The 20316-nt window shown below is 39.4% G+C and overlaps 1 protein-coding gene across 1 annotated transcript; it reads right to left on the bottom strand.

Moving 5' to 3' along the window:
• Positions 1–304: 304 nt before the first annotated feature.
• Positions 305–1812, bottom strand: LOC127105619 (PI-PLC X domain-containing protein At5g67130). The gene is made up of 6 exons (XM_051042809.1): positions 1702–1812; positions 1491–1628; positions 1312–1401; positions 929–1232; positions 618–841; positions 305–544 (listed from the first exon to the last, which is right to left on the bottom strand). Exons 2-6 carry the CDS (start codon positions 1623–1625, stop codon positions 479–481), a joined length of 819 nt encoding a protein of 272 aa, XP_050898766.1. The 5' UTR covers positions 1626–1628; positions 1702–1812; the 3' UTR covers positions 305–478.
• Positions 1813–20316: the final 18504 nt, after the last annotated feature.

Genomic DNA, 20316 nt, shown 5'->3' with positions numbered 1-20316 from the left:
GATCAAACTTAATAGATACATTATTATCAATTATAAATTTTATGAAAGAGACAAGATACTTTATTAGTTTTAGTGCATGTAAAACTTTATTTATTTACATTATTTAAGTTTAAGGAATCGTGTAAAGATGCATGTCCAAAACCAATAACAGAATATGATCATTGTCAATTGTAATATTATTGCTGATATGTAAATAAGACTTGAGATGAGAGTCTTATAGAAATACATATAATCATCATAGTCACACACCAATAGAATGGTTACCAAAACAAAAAACAATACATGTATGCATTTTGTCCAAAAATAAAATGTATACATATTAATTAGATATGAAACGAAGGACAAAAACAAAAACTGTCAATATACTTATAGCACATATGCTCTTAAGCCTCTAAGCTCTACATCCCATGTAGCAGAAAAAATTGACATGAAAGTAGTTTCATACATTGCACAAATGACTGATCTCAGTCATGTTTCTTTACTGCCCAAACAAGTTCCGGTTTGCAACATCTAATGCCTCCGGAGCTCCCCCGCCATCACCTCTCTGCAATACACAATCAACTCCATTCAATAAAATGTACCAACTTATAGCAAAAAATCCTACAAATCTGTTGTACCTTGTAAAAATCAACAGCAATGTAGTTAGGCCATCGGTTACCAGCAGCTCTATAGCATATATGCATCTTGCGAATCAATGGCGATGAGTTATCCCTACATGCTTCATTAGAACTTAGAACATTTCTGTAATAGTTCATTAGGACTAGTGACTTCGTTGTCGTGTTCATTGGAAATGATTCCGCTCTATTTAAACAATGACCTCTACTCATTCCGTCATTTCCATCTGCGATTTTAAATGATCTGATAATTACGATTGACTCACAGTGTAAAAATTCTTTAAACGTACGGAGTATATATATGGAAAACTCACATTTATTTTCTACAACATAGTTCCACTCATAGGCAATGTGTTCAGAAGCCTCTTTTGTTGCATTTGAAGTGAACACTATTAGTCTATGATTCATGGTTATCATTTTCTTCACTGTTAGCCAGTCACTTCCATTTTTCGGCATTTTATATAACGGAAACCAGAATTTCCTCAAACCAGCTTTACTAAACACCTTGTTAACACCATTTGGTGATGTTACATGATCCTTAATGAAAACGGTAACAATCTCGGTTCGATGTTGTGTCAGGAACACATTGATCTCTTTCAGAACATGAATAGCAGGTTGCTGTTAAATTAATCATAACCCAAAATTAGAAGACTTTCACTATGCATGATCATTCAGAAAAATTCAAAGAATCTCTTACAAAGGCTGTAAATATTGTGCACGGCCCGCGACACAACCAAATGTCGCCGTGGTAATCATGCATATCTAACATTAATCCTCTCACACCATTCTGCAAAGTAAAATGACTTATTAAAAGTATAGACGAAACTTAAATATTATGGCAGTGAATTAAAATGTATAGAAATATATGTGACATACATGCAGCTGGTCTGTAATGGAGTCTTCCTGATTCGTGACAGACGAAATTTGAGAGTTTATACTGAAATTCGCTACCCTCGAGGCGAAAGAGTTATGAGTTGTAAGCCATGAGTATTGATTAAATGGAAGCTCCATCACCTATACACACAATAGCTTTATTTTATCAACTATAGAACAAAACTAAAAAAAAAGTATCGCGAGAACCAAGTACTTTTGAAATAGGACTCGCAGTTCGGACTCGTGTGCACCGGTTCTGCGAGTTGCATTCCAGACACTGGAGCCCCGTACCACAGTCGTTGACATCGCTCGAGCATGTTTCTCCGATCTGTTTATTATATATAAAAGTTTAGTTATGGTAGTTAGTAGTTACACTAGAAAGTTGAAGATGAAGTGAATGAATAACCTGAACAAGTACATAGCAACCAAATACGAGACTCGCGCTGATCAAAGTCGCGATGAGAAGATAATTCTGCAGAAAAATTACACAAGAGTGAAATTTATGCAATGGTAGAACATGAAGAATGCAAAATGTAATAGTTACACATACCTCCATAAACTATATAAATTTAATTAAATTCTGTTAAAAAAATTAGTAACAGCAAGTTATGTCTATGATTGATAACATCTAGGGTTTCACCACTCTACTATATTTTACCAGCCCTATTTTACATATCTTGTGCTTAAATTAATTGAAGCTGGAATTTAAGATTTTGTCTTTTTGATGAGTTATTCCGACGATTCCATGACATTTGTCTTATAAGCAATTCCAAAGGTTTATGCAGCTTAAAAGCATAAGAACGTTTGAACTTATTATAAGATTGTTATGATAGCTCAGTTGGATTATTAAAATAAATAAATAAACCTATGGCTATGTTTTTGTATATTTTGAAACTAGTTGTTGCAACTTGGAAGCAACAATAATGATGCTATTACGGTGACTCAAAGAACATAGAAGTAACAACAATCAGAAAAGAAAACACTTTCAGTTATAATATGACATAAAATGTGGTATGCAGATTTTATTACCAATTGTGATAAACCCTGGAAAAACGTTGTCTTCTGAATTTATTTAGGTAACGGGTTAAGAAATATATTTAGATTAATAATATTTTTGGCGAATATTAAGAAAATTGTGTAATTGAACTCATGTGCTAGAAGCTATTACCAAATAATTTTAGTGATGAGAATATGTGGTGATTTGATCATGTTTGGGAGAAAATAATTTTAAAGTAACTTACACATTTTTTTTGTAAAGCAAACTCTCTGTATTAATTTTAAGAAAATTTTAACAGTAAATCTTAAAACATTTTTTTTACTTAATAAATAGATCTCCTCACACATTATATCCGAATATATTTTCTTTATTATAATATTTAATAAACACTCCATTTTTCTATCTAAACACTTCCTAAAAATAATAATTAAACAAATCTAACTGATAACTCAATATTGTTATATATCAAAAAAACACTTATTTATTTTAGACTTTAATACGAAAAAATATTTATTTTATCAAAATTAATTTTGAATAACTTATTTTAGGAAAAGTCAATTTTCAATTTTTTTTCAAAAAACACTTATTTATTTATATGCCTTTTATATGGGAATTCAAAAATCGGACACTCGGAGTGTTGGAACAAGTTTGGTTCTACAATTATTCCTGCGTTTTGATGATAATAAAGTATAAAAGAATAATTTTGTTGTCTATCAATTTGTTGAGTGTGCATACTCTGAGCTTACTTAAAATGAAGTAAAGTTAAATCTGATCGAGAAAGAAGCTGGATAAAGATAACTCAGAACAATCCAAAATGTTGAACTATGTTAGTAAATTCAAACTCTGAACTCTGGTCCTAGGGAGACTCTGGATATAGAAACTCTGGTCTCTGATAAAAGAGACTCTAAACTATGGACCTCATCAGAATCTGAATCAATGTTACCCTTATAGAAGTTCTAAACATAATGCCAATGTTGTAACCAGTAAACACTTCTGAATAAGACATCTCTAATACACACGGTGTCATCATAACCTTATATAGTCAACAGACTCTAATAGGTTCTGAACTCTGAACATTTAATTTATCACTCATATACAAAGACAACATTCTAGAGTTTTTATTTGGGAGAACAATTATTATGTATTATGCTTGTCAAATGTCAAATCAATAGTGCTCGTCAAACAGCTATAAAATATTTTTTCTACCTACTACCTAAGATTTACAGCTGATCATATCTATAAATACAATATACCTAAAAGGAAGTTCCAATTATATCCTCTAACAAATCTAATTCTTCCTATAAAAAGAGGTCAAAGAATTTGTAGAAAAAAATGATGATGATGGATGGCCAATAAAAAAATGTTTATGAGCTGAAACTTCATGATGAAGAAGATCCATTAAAGAAAATCATCATCAAGAAAGAAAAGATCGAAGAAACACTGAGTTTTATTTCAAATATTCTCAAGTGATAAATTGAATTACCTTGTGTGTAATCTGCTTGTTAAGAAGCACTCTTGTAAACACAATCAATTTTATTAACATTTATTAATATCCTTGAGAGACTAAGTTTAGTCAGAATTATCAACAAGTCATTCACTGTTATTCTTTGAGATTGTTTTTCTAAGAGACTAGGGTATAGTCAGAATTTCTCAAGAAGTCTTAGACAGTTGGTCTTTAAGCTGTATAATCAGTTTGATTATTGAATTAAGTCCTTATTGAGAAGGAAAAATCACTCAAGCGGGTGGATTGGGCGCAACTTCATTAACAACAAACCAGGATAAAAATACTTGTGTTTTTATCTTTATCTTTATCTTAGATGTTTGATATATTATACTTAGATGTTTGATATATTGTACTGCAAAAGTTTTTTAATCCAGAAGTCCAATTTAAACTCCCCTTTCTTGTATTTCTTGCACCTTCAATTGGTACTACAGTCCCGATTCTCGTATTGACTCGTTGTATCAAACACTTAACCGTGTAAAAAAATATCCATTTTCTTGAAAAACTGTAGGTCAACCATGAACAACCAAGACCACAACTCAAATGTCTTTCACACGAAACAACCATTCCCAACTAATTATTTCCCTCATTTCAGAAACACCGAATTGAATTTCCACATGGGTACGTCCACAACGCCTCACACAAATTAACTCACATGGAAATTCAAAATTTTCACAAATAGGACATTTAGAGGTCAACCATCAACTCCCCAAACCATAATTCACATGTCTTTCATAAGAAAGGGTAATTTCCAATTGACTATTTCCTTCACTGGAGAAACATTGAATCGAATTTTCTGCATTGAACTGTCTATAATGCCTAAGATAGACTACCTCACATGGAAATTCAAAGTTTTCACTAATTGGACACCCGAAGGTCAACGATCAACTATCAACTATCTAAACCATAATTCACATGTCTTCCACATGAAATGGTCTTTCCCAACTGACTATTTTCCTCATTGGAGAAACACCGAATCAAATTTTCTACATCGGATCGACCATAACGCCTAACACGGACTAACTCACATGGAAATTCAAAATTTTCAAAAATAGGACACTTAGAGGTCAACAATTAACTACCCAAACCATAATTCACATGTATTTCACACGAAAGGGTCTTTCCCAGCCGAATATTTTCCTCATTAGAGAAACACCAAATCACATTTTACACATCAGATCATCCATAACGCCTAACATGGACTACCTATCATGGAAAATTAAAAAAATTTAAAAATCGGACACCCATGGTCAACCATCAACTACCACACCAAAATTCACATGCCTTTCATACGAAAGGGTCGTTCCTAACTGATTATTTATTTCATTGAAGACACACTGAATTGAATTTTCCACATTGAACCGTCCACAACGCCTAACACAGACTAACTCACCTGGAAATTCAAAAATTTCACAAATAGGATACTCAAAGGTATGCCATCAACTACCCTAACCACAATTCACATGTCTTTTACACGAAAGGGTCCTTCTAAACTAACTATTTCCCTCACTGCGGAAACATTGAATCAAATTTTCTACACCAGTCGTCTGTAATACCTAACATAGACTAACTCACATAGAAATTAAAATTTTCAAACATAAGACATCTAAAGGTCAACCATCAACTACCCAGAGCATAATTCACATATCTTTCACAAGAAAGGGTCCTTCATAACTAACTATTTCCTTCATTGGAGAAACATCGAATCAAATTTTCTGCATCAGACCGTCCATAACGCATAATACAAACTAACTCACGAGGAAATTCAAAAAACTCCTAAATCGAAAACTCGAAAGTCAAACATTAACTTCCCATACCATAATTCACATGTCTTTCACACAAAATAGTTCTTTCTAACTGACTTATTTCCTCATTGGAATAACACCGAATCAAATTTTCCGCATTGGATTATCCACAATGCCTAACTTGGAATAACTCATGTGGAAATTCAAAAATTTCATGGATCAGAAACCCGGAGGTCAACCATTAACTACAAAGACCACAATTCACATGTCTTTCACAAGAAACGATCATTCTCAACTGACTATTTCCCTCATGGAAGAAACACCAAATTGAATTTCCACACTGGAATGTCATAATGCCTAACGCATACTAACTCACGTGGAAATTCAAAATTTTCACAAATAAGACACCAGAAGGTCAACCATCAACTACCCGGAGCACAATTCACATGTCTTCCACACGAAAGGGTCCTTCCTATATGACTATTTCCTTCACTAGAGAAACACTGATTCGAATTTTCCACATTAGACCATCCACAACGCCAAACACATACTAACTCATGTGCAAATTTAAAAAAATCACAAATCAGACACTTGGAGGTCAACCATCAACTACTTAGACAATAGTTAACATGTCTTTTACATGAAAAGGTATTTCCCAATTGAATATTTTCCACACTAGAGAAACACCCAAACATATTTTCCACATCGGGTTGTCCATAACGCCTAACACAGACTACTCACATGGAAATTCAAAATTTCACAAATTGGACACCCAGAGGTCAACCATAAGCTACCCATACCAAGATTCACATATCTTTCACACATAAGGATTCCCTCGTGAAAGAAACACCGAATTGAATTTTGCACTTCGGATCGTCCACAACGTCTATCATAGACTAACTCATGTGAAAATTTAAAATTTTCACAAATTGAAAACCCAAAGGTCAACTAGCAACTACCCATACCACAACTCACATGCCTTTCACGAGAAAGGGTCATTCCCAACTGACTATTTCCCTCATTGGAGAAACACTTAATCAAATTTTCTATATCAGACCGTGTACAATGCCTAACACATACTAACTCACGCAAAAATTAAATTTTTTCACAAATACAACACCCAGAGGTTAATCACCAACTACCCAGACCACTATTTACATGTCTTCCACACGAAAGGGTCCTTCCCAACTAACTATTTTATTCATTAGAGAAACACCGAATCAAATTTTTCACATAGGTGAAAATTCAAAATTTTCACATGTCTTCCACGCGAAAGAGTCTTTCCCAACTAAGAGAGTGAGAGAGAAGGAGACAGAGAGAGAGAGAGAGACTAAATCAATGGCAACAAGAAGCTACCGATCAACGACTGGATTTCTTCCAATCAAATTATTATATAATACTAAGTTTTAATTTATTTTCAAAATATATTGATAATATCTATTAATATTATTCAATTAGATGCTTATGAAAGAAACAAATTTACACTACTATTGTATAAAAATTCATATTTGATAAAATAAAAACTATTTAAATTATCATTTCGGAAGAAAAAAAAAGTACACCATTGTATAAAAGTTCATCTTTAATAAACATAAAAACTATATAAATTATCACTGCCTTGGTTAATTTTGAATGGAAATTTATGGAGATGAAAAGTTAAAGAAAAATAAAACAGAAACATTAAAAGCATCCATCTTACCGTACAAATGTTTGTTTCATTTAGTAGTTGCATATGAATTTTATCCGTTTAGCTAATGAAGCTAGTCATATGAAGTTTGTGCTTTATTAATGCATCAAACTAGGTTGAGTTTGTAATTATAAAAACTGTATTGCCATAATTAAAATTTATAATTTCTTTAATATTTATGACATTTTAGGTGGGTAAAGTAACCCTTTAATTCTCGTTGGTAAATGAAGTAGGAACCAATATTTTTATAATAACACTCCCATTATCCAATAAACAAAACACTTTTTACTAGGATTGGTAAAGGTATAATATATACACAAAATCCAAACCAGATGCTCAGAAATCATAAATTTTTTTATCCAAATAACTCAATTAAAAAAAAAAAAACCAAAATAATTTATTTTTTAGATTATTTTTTAAAGTATCCCATTTTGAAGAGGTGATACAAAATGAATTGGTGTTTGCTCTTTGACTTAGATAGGTAATGTCAATTGGATTGGCTAGTGCACCTAGTGTTGTCAATTGGATTGACTAGTGCACCTAGTGTTGTCAATCCGATTGACGTTTGTGTGTTAATTTATAAAGGAGACGCCAATTGGTCTGTCACCTATGTGTGTTTTGTAATTTTTTTTTGAAAAATAATGTACATTTTAGATAAAAGTCGAAATCGGACTAATTGACATTAATATTAATATGTGTTTACACAAAAGGACTAATGTCGTTGACTAGGATGACATAACTGACCTCCGATCCCACATCCCCTAGCTACCCGAACGCGTGGCCCTAACCCACGTTGATGATTCATCCCAGGTGCTTGAGTATCTGAGGGCCCAGGAACATCACCATCACCTGCAGGAGATTGCCTAAGATATTCAGAAAATTCCGCGTAGTCTTGTGTATGCAATGAAGCGCTACCGCCATAGCTGAGTTCATGACCAATGCCAGAGTAGTTGGGTTGTGTTTGATTTATTGGAGGGCGACCAGGACGATTGAAGGGCGACATTGGTGTGAAAGATGCATCGAGGAAAGGTTGAAATGATTGTTGTGGTGTTTGGTAGCCATATGGTTGTTGCATGTTTTGGTTTTGTGATGTTTGGCCTTCTTGGCTATACTATGAGGAGGGACATTTGGTGATAAATGATCGATGGGTATTTTGGCTAAGGTGACTATGGTAGGGTGATGTGTTAGGTGCATAACGATGTTGTGTGTTTTGATGATGATCTACTTGTTGGTGGTGGTACGGGGTATGCTCTTGGTATTGTGGTTGGGTGTTTGACATGTTAGGGTCGTAGGTTTGTGTGTTTGTGGATCGAAAATTTTGATGGATAGGGGGCTGTGAGTAATCGGTCTGACAATGTTGTTAGGGGTTAGATGATGAACCTTCTTGTTTGTAAGTTACCTGGCATGGGTCATATAGGTACATATCCTTGGCGAGGAACTCAAATCCAAGTGATTTGTACCAAGCCATATAATTACGACTTGGTTTTTGTTCGGTTAGAATCACAGTGTCAGTTAAGACATGGCCTTGTCGGTGCTTCCATTTTCGACACTCAGATCTAGCGAAGCTTTGCCAAGGGTTAAAGTTCCATTGTTTGTTAACTTTTCGTAGATGTCATTCTCCGAGGTTTGTCGGGGGATCTGGGATGTGTTGAAACATACCGAACTGCAATTTTACACGATCACTATGGTGCATCTCCACAGTGGTGAATCTTATGATCGGTGTGCATGCAGTCCAAACGGATGCGTCTTGTTTGTTGATTTCATGGTCATGATCCAAGTTTAGATATGTGTAGCAACCTGAAAAATATAGTGCGCGAAAAAACAACCGGCGAAAGAAAATGACAGAAGAGTCGCCACCGTGCGTTATTCATCCCAAAGGAGGGAAAGGAAACGCTCGAAGTAAACCTGAAAAAGGAAAGGACAAGACGGGGTCTCGCAACCAAATCTTGGGTTCGGGAGTCGGTTATGCGAAGGGAAGGTATTAGCACCCCTACGCATCCGTAGTACTCTACGGGATCCACTTTTGTAGTTCTTGTCTAAAGGGTGTGAGTTTATCTTGTGCTGTTTACCAAAAAAAAAGGGTTAAATGAAAATGACTCGCGCGGATGTCGCATCCACTGCATATGTATCTCATCTGAATATGAGAATCAGAGTCTTCGTAGCTCGGCTGACCTATGGGTTGGGGGGATGTGTGCTCGCTAAGACATCGCGTCTTATGCCTACGTATCTCATTTGGAATGAGAATCAGAGCAAGCCGTAGTTCGGCTAACTACGGGGTTATGGAGTGGGTTTTGGACGAACGACGTTACTACGCAATCTACCGGATGCTCGACCTTTGGAGACTTACTCACCTGTAGTAGAAGGAGTAAACGTGTGTTTAGGAGAAGAAAAATCAATGAAGGGTTAGGGTTTGGTGAACTCATGCAAAAAGGCAGTCCTTGACGAAGGAACCTGTAAAAAAACACACAAAAACATTGCCTCCTATCGAGGTCTTCCAGCTAGGAAAGCAGTAAAATGCAGGAAAAATGTAAAAGTACCACGCGGATAAAGATCCGAAGTAACAGCAGTTAGAGGAATGGGAAACCCAGGGATCCTTCCAAGCTAAACACCATCAAAGAAAGTGAGTCAGTACAGGTAATCGGAATGAAACCTCCAGGGGGTATCCCACAAATAAAGTGGAAAACCACGCAAGTTATCCCTAATTGGAGAGCTTGATTGAAATTGAGTTGCACCCGTGAGGTTTACAAAACAATCTTTAGGGTTTATGTGAGGCAGAGGTGATTCTGTGCAGTTGAGTTCCCTTCAGGGTTTGGAGGCTGCTCTGAACTCTGTTAGCTCTTCTCTCACTATCTTTTTCCTCAGGGTAATAGGAATAGAAAATCCATTTTTGTTTCACTGAAACTCTAGTATTTATAGCCTAATATTGGTAGCTTAGTGGGCTTTTGAGAGAGGTCCAAGTCTGAGATTTTTTCTTTTATTTATTTATTTATTATTATTTTTATTTATTTATTTATTTATTTATTATTTTTTTTATTTTTTATTTTTTATTTTTTTTTTAAATAAAGTTTCTTGGATCTAATTCTGATTGACATGATGAAATGCAATGTATCTAATGTTAAATGACCTAAAAATGAATGCATGCATGAGGTGTAAAGCGTATGCTTCCAGGAAAAATGAAGGGTAAATTTTAGGGTATTACAGTTGCCCCTATTCAATCAACTGGAGACCTGGAAAGAAGATAGCAGCGGCTTTCGTGCTTTCGAGGTATCAAGGGATTGAATACAATAAAAGCCCAAAAATTTGCACTGAAGTGAAGTGAAGTAACAATGTCTGTCAGAATCGGCAAAGAGGTGGTCTTGAAAGAAGAATCCGTCTGGTACGGTGAGAGTCAGTCTGAATACCGAAAAAGAATGTTAACTTGGATACCAAAATAAATGGTAACACAGAAATAACCATGGCCTGAATGCCGCTCATCAGTCTGAATACTGGAAATGACTTCGATCTGAACATCGGGAGATATGAGATTATTAATATCGGTCTGAACACCGAGAGGCTGGCCTGAATGCCACAAGTTGCGTCGACCTGAACGTCGGAAACTTCTTCGATCTGAACATCGAAAAATTGGCCTGAATGCCACAAGTTGCATCGACCTGAACGTCGGAAACTTCTTCGATCTGAACATCGGAAAACTGGCCTGAATGCCACAAGTTGCATCGACCTGAATGTCGGAAACTTCTTCGATCTGAACATCGGAAAATTGACCTGAATGCCACAAGTTGCATCGACCTGAACGTCGGAAACTTCTTCGATCTGAACATCGGAAAACTGGCCTGAACGCCACTTCGGTCTGAATACCGGAAACTGGCCTGAACGCCACTTCGTTCTGAATATCGGAAATTGGCCTGAATGCCACTTCGATCTGAATATCGGAAATTGGCCTGAATACCACTTCGGTCTGAATACCGGAAAAACTTCATGCCTGTCAGCATCGGCAGAAATAGGGAAAGATAATAGAGGCGGCGCATGGGCCAATGACACTTGCTGGGGATAACAAAGGTAAGTCATGAACAATCTTCAGTCTGAGTACTGGAAACAACTTCTAGCTTATCACTTGGGATACCGAGAATGTTTTATGCTTACATACGTATGTTTGAATTTTTCAATGGCGTAATGCTCCATGAAAATGGAAATGCTACGCGATTTGGAAGGATGCAATGCAATATGATTCTACATGCAGGGATGCGAAATGCTGGGTAGAATGCCAAGCTGAGGCAAGGGGATCTGCTGGGGAAATGATCACCATCTTCTGGACCCTGGCAAGGCTGCGGGAGATGCACAGCGCAAATAATTATGTGGTGAAATGACCCGCCACACGGTGTTCTAGCAATGACGAAATGCCGAGATTTAGACTGGGGAGAGAACGACACTGAAAACCTGCTGTTGGGGAAAGCGATAGTGGTTTTGGCAACCACGATCTGCGACAGATGACTCAGCAGGGGAAGCAAACACTGATACGGTACCGAGGTTCTGCTTCAAGGAAAGAAAACATGGATCTGGCATTGGGATTATCGATCTGGCCTCAAACTCTAAGGAGCAGCCACTTCTGCTGGGAAGATACAGTCTGGCACTGTCAACTCCACTGGGGATATATAGTCTGGCACTGTCAACTCTACTGGGGAGTGTATGCCCTGAAACAAACGCTTGGGGAAGTACAGTGGTGAGAACCTGCTGGGGATTGAAGAATCCAACACTCTGATCAGCTCTGCAGGGATAAGACACCGGATTCGTCTGTTGGCGACTTCACTGGGGAAGATATTCACGATCATCTGCAGGGGATTTTAAGGAAATGCCCCGAGGGTATCTGTTCTGAATAGACGATCCAAAGCACTTAAAATTTACAGCAATTTTAAATGTTTATTAAGCATGTACCTGTAAAGCCCTTATGTGTCATGATGCAATGTTTATCAAAAATTCGGACGTCATTTTTGCAAACAAAACAGTAAAATGAAAATGAAAACAGAGATATACTGAATAACATGATTTTATTGATTGAATGGCCTCTGAATAGGCATTTACATCAGGAAGCAATCCCTGGAAAGAGGTAATCGCACAAAAGATAAAAACAGAAATTAATCTAATGGCAATGTGAAATGGATTTCTATTGGGTTCCAATTCTGCTATGACTTGCCCGTCTTCAAGATCCTCCAGATGATCAGCCTTCTGAAAAGGTGATTAGACTGTTTCCTACCTTTCGAAAATTTCCAGTCATCGACATGAGATGAGATTCAGAACTAACTCAGAACGCAGTCATTCGCTTAATCCCTAACTTTTGCCTGGATCGCCCTTTTCGGGTTTTCAATCCACCGGGATACCCATTTTTGCCTAAGTTGCCTTTTCAGGTTTTCAACTTACCGGGTGTACGATCTTTTCATTTTTAATCCCTAATTTTTGCCCGAACCTTTTCATTTTCTTGGTTCGTCGGGATGCCCATTTTTGCTTGGACTATTCTTTTTACTGTCCAGCGGGTCTATTTTATGCGAAGTATTTTTTAACTGCGTCTGAGTTCACAGGGGAAGTGAAGTTTTCACCATCCATAGTTGCAAGCATTAAGGCCCCACCATCAAAAACCTTGGTGACAATATACGGTCCATCATAGTTAGGAGTCCACTTGCCCCTGTGATCTGTCTGAGGAGGAAGGATCCTTTTCAACACTAAATCTCCGACTTGGAAACAACGAGGACGCATTTTCTGATCAAAGGCTCTCTTCATCCGACTCTGATACAACTGCCCATGACAAATGGATGCCATTCGCTTCTCTTCGATAAGACTCAACTCATTGAACCTTGTCCAAATCCATTCGGCTTCGTCTAACTTGACATCCAACAGGACTCTTAGAGAAGGAATCTCCACTTCAACAGGTAGGACTGCTTCCATACCATACACCAGGGAGTAAGGGGTTGCCCCAATCGACGTACGTACTGAAGTACGGTACCCATGTAAGGCGAAGGGTAGCATCTCATGCCAATCTCTGTACGTGACGACCATCTTCTGCACAATCTTCTTTATGTTCTTATTTGCCGCCTCAACAACGCCGTTCATCTTAGGGCGGTAAGGGGAAGAATTGTGATGCTGAATGTTGAAGTTCTGACACAACTCCTTCATCATTTTGTTGTTGAGATTAGAACCATTATCAATAATGATTCTTTCGGGAATCCCATAGCGACAAATGATTTCTTTCTTGATGAAACGGGCAACCACATGTCTGGTGACATTCGCGAACGACGCTGCTTCGACCCACTTGGTGAAATAGTCGATGGTAACAAGGATGAAGTGATGCCCATTGGAAGCAGTCGGCTCAATCTTTCCAATCATGTCAATGCCCCACATAGCAAACGGCCACGGCGAAGTCATCACATTCAGAGGATTTGGCGGCACATGCACCTTATCAGCATAAATCTGGCATTTATGACACTTCCGAGCATATTTGAAGCAATCTGATTCCATGGTCATCCAATAATAACCCGCTCTCAACAATTTCTTAGCCATTGCATGTCCGCCGGCATGAGTACCGAAGGAACCTTCATGAACTTCCTGCATTAACATGTCCGCCTCGTGTCTGTCCACGCATCTGAGCAAAACCATGTCGAAGTTCCTCTTATACAGCACATCGTCTTTGTTCAAGAAGAAACTGCCTGCCAATCTTCTCAAAGTCTTTCTGTCATTGTTGGATGCCCCTGTAGGGTACTCTTGATTCTTCAGAAAGCACTTGATATCGTGATACCAGGGCTTGTCATCGACTACCAGTTCAGCAGCAAACACATACGCGGCCCTGTCAAGGCGCATCACATCGATCCTGGGAGCATGGTTCCAACGAATTACCTTGATCATGGAGGATAGAGTAGCAAGTGCGTCCGCCATCTAGTTCTCATCACGAGGTATATGATACAATTTTACTGTTGTGAAGAAAGTCAACAGTCTTCTCGTGTAATCTCTGTAGGGGACCAGAGTGGGCTGGAGAGTATTCCAATCACCATTCACTTGATTGATCACCAGAGCTGAATCTCCGAAGATGTCCAGAGTCTTGATTCTCAGATCAATGGCTTGCTCAATACCCAAGATACAGGCCTCGTACTCAGCTTCATTATTTGTGCACTCAAAAGTCAAACGAGCGGTGAAAGGCATGTGGGCACCTTTCGGAGTAGTAATGACAGCGCCAATTCCACTTCCTCTAGCATTGACAGCCCCATCAAACAACAAAGTCCACTTTTCGTTTGGATCAGGTCCCTCCTCCACAACTGGCTCTTCACAGTCTTTCATCTTGAGGAACATGATGTCTTCATCTGGAAAATCAAACTTCATCGGCTCATAATCATCAATCGGCTGCTGAGCAAGATAGTCCGACAGAATACTCCCTTTGATGGCTTTCTGAGATGTATACTGGATATCGTACTCTGTCAGTACCATTTGCCAACGAGCCACCCTTCCGGTGAGAGCTGGCTTCTCGAATATGTATTTGACTGGATCCATCTTGGAGATCAGTAGGGTTGTGTGAGACAGCATGTATTGTCTCAATCGCTTAGCAGCCCATGCAAGTGCACAACATGTCTTCTCAAGCATTGAGTATCTCGACTCGCAATCTATGAACTTCTTACTCAAGTAGTAGATGGCATGTTCTTTCCTACCTGTCTCGTCGTGTTGACCGAGAACACAACCCATAGAATTGTCAAGTACTGTCAAGTACATAATCAGCGGTCTCCCTGGGACTGGAGGCATAAGGATAGGAGGATTCTGCAAATACTCTTTTATCTTCTCGAAAGCCCTTTGACAATCTTCATTCCACCTGATAGCCTGATCTTTCCTCAGCAATTTGAAAATTGGCTCACACGTGGTTGTTAGGTGAGAGATGAACCTTGCAATGTAGTTCAACCTCCCTAAGAAACTACGGACTTGCTTCTCTGTTCTTGGCTCAGGCATTTCCTGTATTGCTTTCACTTTATCAGGATCCACCTCAATCCCTTTTCCGCTAACAATAAAACCCAACAATTTTCCCGATCTCACCCCGAAAGTGCACTTGTTCGGATTAAGTCTCAGTTTGAATTTCCTTAACCGTTCAAACAATTTCTGCAGATTCACCAAATGTTCTTCTTCTGTCTGAGATTTGGCAATCATATCGTCCACATAAACCTCGATTTCATGATGAATCATATCATGGAACAGAGTCACCATAGCTCATTGATATGTTGCTCCGGCATTTTTCAGACCAAACGGCATCACCTTGTAGCAGAAGGTGCCCCATGGGGTTATGAAAGTTGTCTTTTCCATGTCCTCTGGTGCCATCTTGATTTGGTTATAGCCAGAAAAGCCATCCATGAAGGAGAATACCGAGAACTGAGCTGTATTATCCACCAAAACGTCGATGTGAGGTAATGGGAAATCATCTTTAGGGCTAGCTCTGTTCAGATCCCGGTAGTCGACACACATCCGTACCTTTCCATCCTTCTTAGGTACTGGGACGATGTTTGCAACCCATGGCGGATAATTGGTGACTGCTAGAAACCCTGCATCCAACTGCTTTTGCACTTCTTCCTTTATCTTGACAGCCATCTCTGGTCTTGTTCTTCTGAGCTTCTGCTTGACCGGAGGACAACCTTCTTTAAGAGGCAAGCGGTGTACCACGATGTCTGTGTCCAGCCCGGGCATGTCCTGATAAGACCAGGCGAAGATGTCAACGTATTCTTGCAGCAATTCAATCAGCCCTTTCTTCACATCATCTCCCAAAGCAGCCCCTATCTTGATTTCTCTCTTGGCGTCCTCGGGGCCGAGATTAATCACTTCAGTAGGCTCTTGATACGGTTGAATGGCCCTTTCTTCCTGTTTTAAGAACCTGGCAAGTTCTTCAGGGAGTTCACAGTCTTCATCACCCTCTTTTTCAGCTTGAAAGATTGGATTTTCAAAGTCGAAGCGAGCCATAGCAGAACCGTTATCAATAGGATCCGGTGACGTGCATCTGCATGAGTGATGGTATGTGCTTATGAGTGTGAAAGAAAAAAGTGGAAACTAAACAAAACATTGCCATTTTTTTTATTTTGAAAAATTGCAAAAATAGAAAGACAGGGAACGAAATATTTGAATGCAAAAAGACGTCCTTTATTTATGATAAAAAATGCAAGTGTCACATAGATGAGCCCTACAATGAGTCATTACGCCCTGGGCGGAACGTAAGACTTGGACATGCATGAATAAACAAAGAAAATTACTCCTTCAGAAAAGTGACTTGGACAATCTCCTCAGAAGACCAATTGTTGATGACTTCACCCGGGATCCTCGGACGCACCCAGTTGTCGATGTCACAATCACTATCCCCACCCTCTTCATTGATTCCTTCGGGTACCATATCGGTGAATGCCTGAGTCAGCTATCCTAGTAGTGGAATACCAAACAATTGAGAACAATGCGGCGGTACCTGTTATGCAAGATATGCAAATGAATATGTAAATGCAATGACATGTTTATCAATTCCAAAAGGTATTCTACCCCTTGATTCCAGTCTCACGAGAAGATCGAGCCATAGATAAACTTCGAAGATCAAGATGCAATAGAGATAAAACCATCATACAGATAAGTTCAAAGAGAAGGGCCTTAGCCGACAGTACATCAAGAGAGGATCTCCACAACAAGCCTGTGGATCATCACTACAATACAATACGTGAAGGGAGGAACAAAAATCAGGAATCAGCCTCCTGTATACAACCCATAAGGACTGCTCCTAACTTCAGCCAGTAATGCCACTGTATCAGGATGATCTGGAAATTCTGTCAAACGCCGGATAAGCAGATTCCTCTTGTGAATAACTCCATCCAACTCGTTGATGTGCTCTCTGTAGTAATTCCCATCATCTACTCTGAATACCTCTTCAAGTCTGGACTTCTTCAAACCCGCCAGCACCTTGAGTTCTTCAATCTGTTCTTGAGCTTTGTCGAGTTGATCTGTGATGTAGCCATTGGTCGAACGGGCACACAGAAGTTCATTGTTCTTCCCCTTCAGCAAAATCTTCAACTTCCCCACATGACCAGTCAATTTGGCCACCATCTCCTCCTCTTTTGCCTTCCGAGAAGTTGAAAATGCATCCCATTGCTCTTGCCACCCAGCTAATTTACCATGAGCATCCATTAACTGCTGCTTGACTCGCCTCAACTCAGAACTGGATGATCTCAAGGCTTCGTCTGTCTTCCTGAAGAAGTCCACCTCCACAGAAAATTTCCTCTTTGCTTCCTTTTGCAATCTGACGACTTCCCCCTTCTGATATTCTGCCTCATGGAATTGATGCATATAGTCTTGCAACTTCTCCCTTAACTCCGAGTTCTCGGTTTGAAGTCCCTCCATGGCGTTCTTCAACTTGTCATACTCCTCTCGGCTCACCATTGTTGACTGCTCAGGAGTAGGTGGATACACAGGTTCTTCAATAGGAAACGGCAGACCAAACTCTTCGACTCTTCCTTGAAGCCACTCTCCATACTGAGGGTAAATTCTACAATCTCCTTTTCCAAGCACAGTTCTTCCTCTCTTGATCACCTTGAGCCAGGCCTCAGCTGCCTTACGGGATACAGTCAGATCAGGCGAAGAATGGAAAAACAGAGATTCTTCCACATCCTTTTCCAAAGGCGGAGTTCTTAAAGCATATCCAAACTGTCTAACTGCTAGAGAAGGATTATAGTTGATTCCTCCTCTTCTTCCTACCAATGGTACATTTGGGAAATTCCCACAACTGTGAATAATATCCGCCCGAAGCAAGCTCCGGTCAGACCACCAAGAAATATCTTCAGCTCTTAACCCCATCAATCTCTTCGACCAACTCAACGAGTCCTCGACATCAATGAACGCTCCTGATTTGGGTAGGTGAGAACTGAACCACTTATAAAACAAAGGCGCGCAACAATTCAACAATCCTCCTTTTCTATTTTCATTCCTGTGGTGCACTGAATGAAAGAAATCTCCTAGCAAGGTCGGCACTGGATTTCTCAACATGAAGAGGCGTATTGCGTCCCTGTCCACAAATTTGGCAACATTAGGGAATAGGACAATTCCATACACACAAAGAGCCAACACAGCATTGAAACCCCTCTGGTCACCATCTTCAAGTTTCTTCTTTGCTTCTCCCAGTAAGAAACTCAAATGAAAACCACTGACTCCTCCCTTCTGACACATATTAGCCTTCAAGACTGATTCCCCCAAATATGTGGTTGAAGCAACCAGGCTGAGATCAGGCAGAAACTCAGAACTGTAGAATAACAACTGTGACTTGATAGGAACTCTGAGAAAACTGGCAATCTCCTCCAAAGTAGGGACCAAGATATAATCCGGGAATGTGAAACACCTTAATGGAGGATCGTAGAACTGCAGTAGTGTGAACAGAGCATCATGTTGATCCTTGGAAAGAATCGTGACGAAACTTAGAATCAAACCGTAATCCTTTCGGAATCCTTCTAGAGAATCAGGATCCATTAACTTCATTAACTGTTGAATGGGCTCCAGACAGACCACCGGAAACTTGTAGGCGACATGTCTCTTTCTGCCAATATCCATCTTAAGAGAGCCAGAAAAACCCCGACCGGAATCAAGAAGAAGATGTAAACCCCCTAGAAATGGATAAACATGTGTTAAATGATATGAATGCAGAATGATCTGATGCAATGATGTAAATGCAATGCAGTGGCATGGAAATCAAGATTGCTGTATCTGCTTGAACATCTGTCGGGTTGCACTGTCTGAAGAGAAAACCCACTGAAGAATATAATATAAGATCAGATCTCTGCTCCAGAAAACCGGGTTGGTCGGAGGTTAAGGTTTCCTGAATTTAGCCCGCCCCTCACTGGTAGGTTCTAAGAACAGAAGTTCGTCAGCTTCAGCCCTTCAGTCGCAAATAATACGTTTACCACTGAAGGTTTGGTATTATTACGGGACAAAAGACCTCCATTGACTCCCCTCAACAGGACATCCTAATAGCAAGTTCCCAGTCTCGGGATCCTCGGATTGAGCAGCGAGAATGCGCCCACCAGAGCTAACATAATCACGTCTCGGAGGAGAGGCCTCGACTGAGTTCTCGGGAAATGGTCACCAGAGTCGACGATTTCTAGAGGAACATCCTGCCGTTATGGAACACCCGTAAGACATAATATATCCAAAAGAAACCTCGTACGGGTGTGGTTCTTCACGAACGACTTAACGTAGCAACACGCCACGCAAGCCTCATGATTATCCACTCTAAAACCTGTGTGTACACTCAAGCCTGGGTAATGGGCTTATCTCTCATAGAACACCCCACCCCAACAAACAAACAAACAGATCCAACAGATACAACAGATGCATGCAAGCAGGTAAGCAAATAAATGTACAAAAGCATGAACACCCAATAAACAAGAAATCACACAAGCTAGGAGGGACTCGTATAGGGAAGATGGACCAGCAAGAGGTCAACTTCTTAGTGTCCCCAGCAGAGTCGCCAGCTGTAGCAACCTGAAAAATATAGTGCGCGAAAAAACAACCGGCGAAAGAAAATGACAGAAGAGTCGCCACCGTGCGTTATTCATCCCAAAGGAGGGAAAGGAAACGCTCGAAGTAAACCTGAAAAAGGAAAGGACAAGACGGGGTCTCGCAACCAAATCTTGGGTTCGGGAGTCGGTTATGCGAAGGGAAGGTATTAGCACCCCTACGCATCCGTAGTACTCTACGGGATCCACTTTTGTAGTTCTTGTCTAAAGGGTGTGAGTTTATCTTGTGCTGTTTACTAAAAAAAGGTTTAATGAAAATGACTCGCGCGGATGTCGCATCCACTGCATACGTATCTCATCTGAATATGAGAATCAGAGTCTTCGTAGCTCGGCTGACCTATGGGTTGGGGG

Source organism: Lathyrus oleraceus, chromosome 7 (genome assembly GCF_024323335.1).
Source record: "Lathyrus oleraceus cultivar Zhongwan6 chromosome 7, CAAS_Psat_ZW6_1.0, whole genome shotgun sequence".
Classification (NCBI taxonomy): Eukaryota; Viridiplantae; Streptophyta; class Magnoliopsida; order Fabales; family Fabaceae; genus Lathyrus; species Lathyrus oleraceus.
This window is presented reverse-complemented; position numbering and strand designations above follow the sequence as displayed.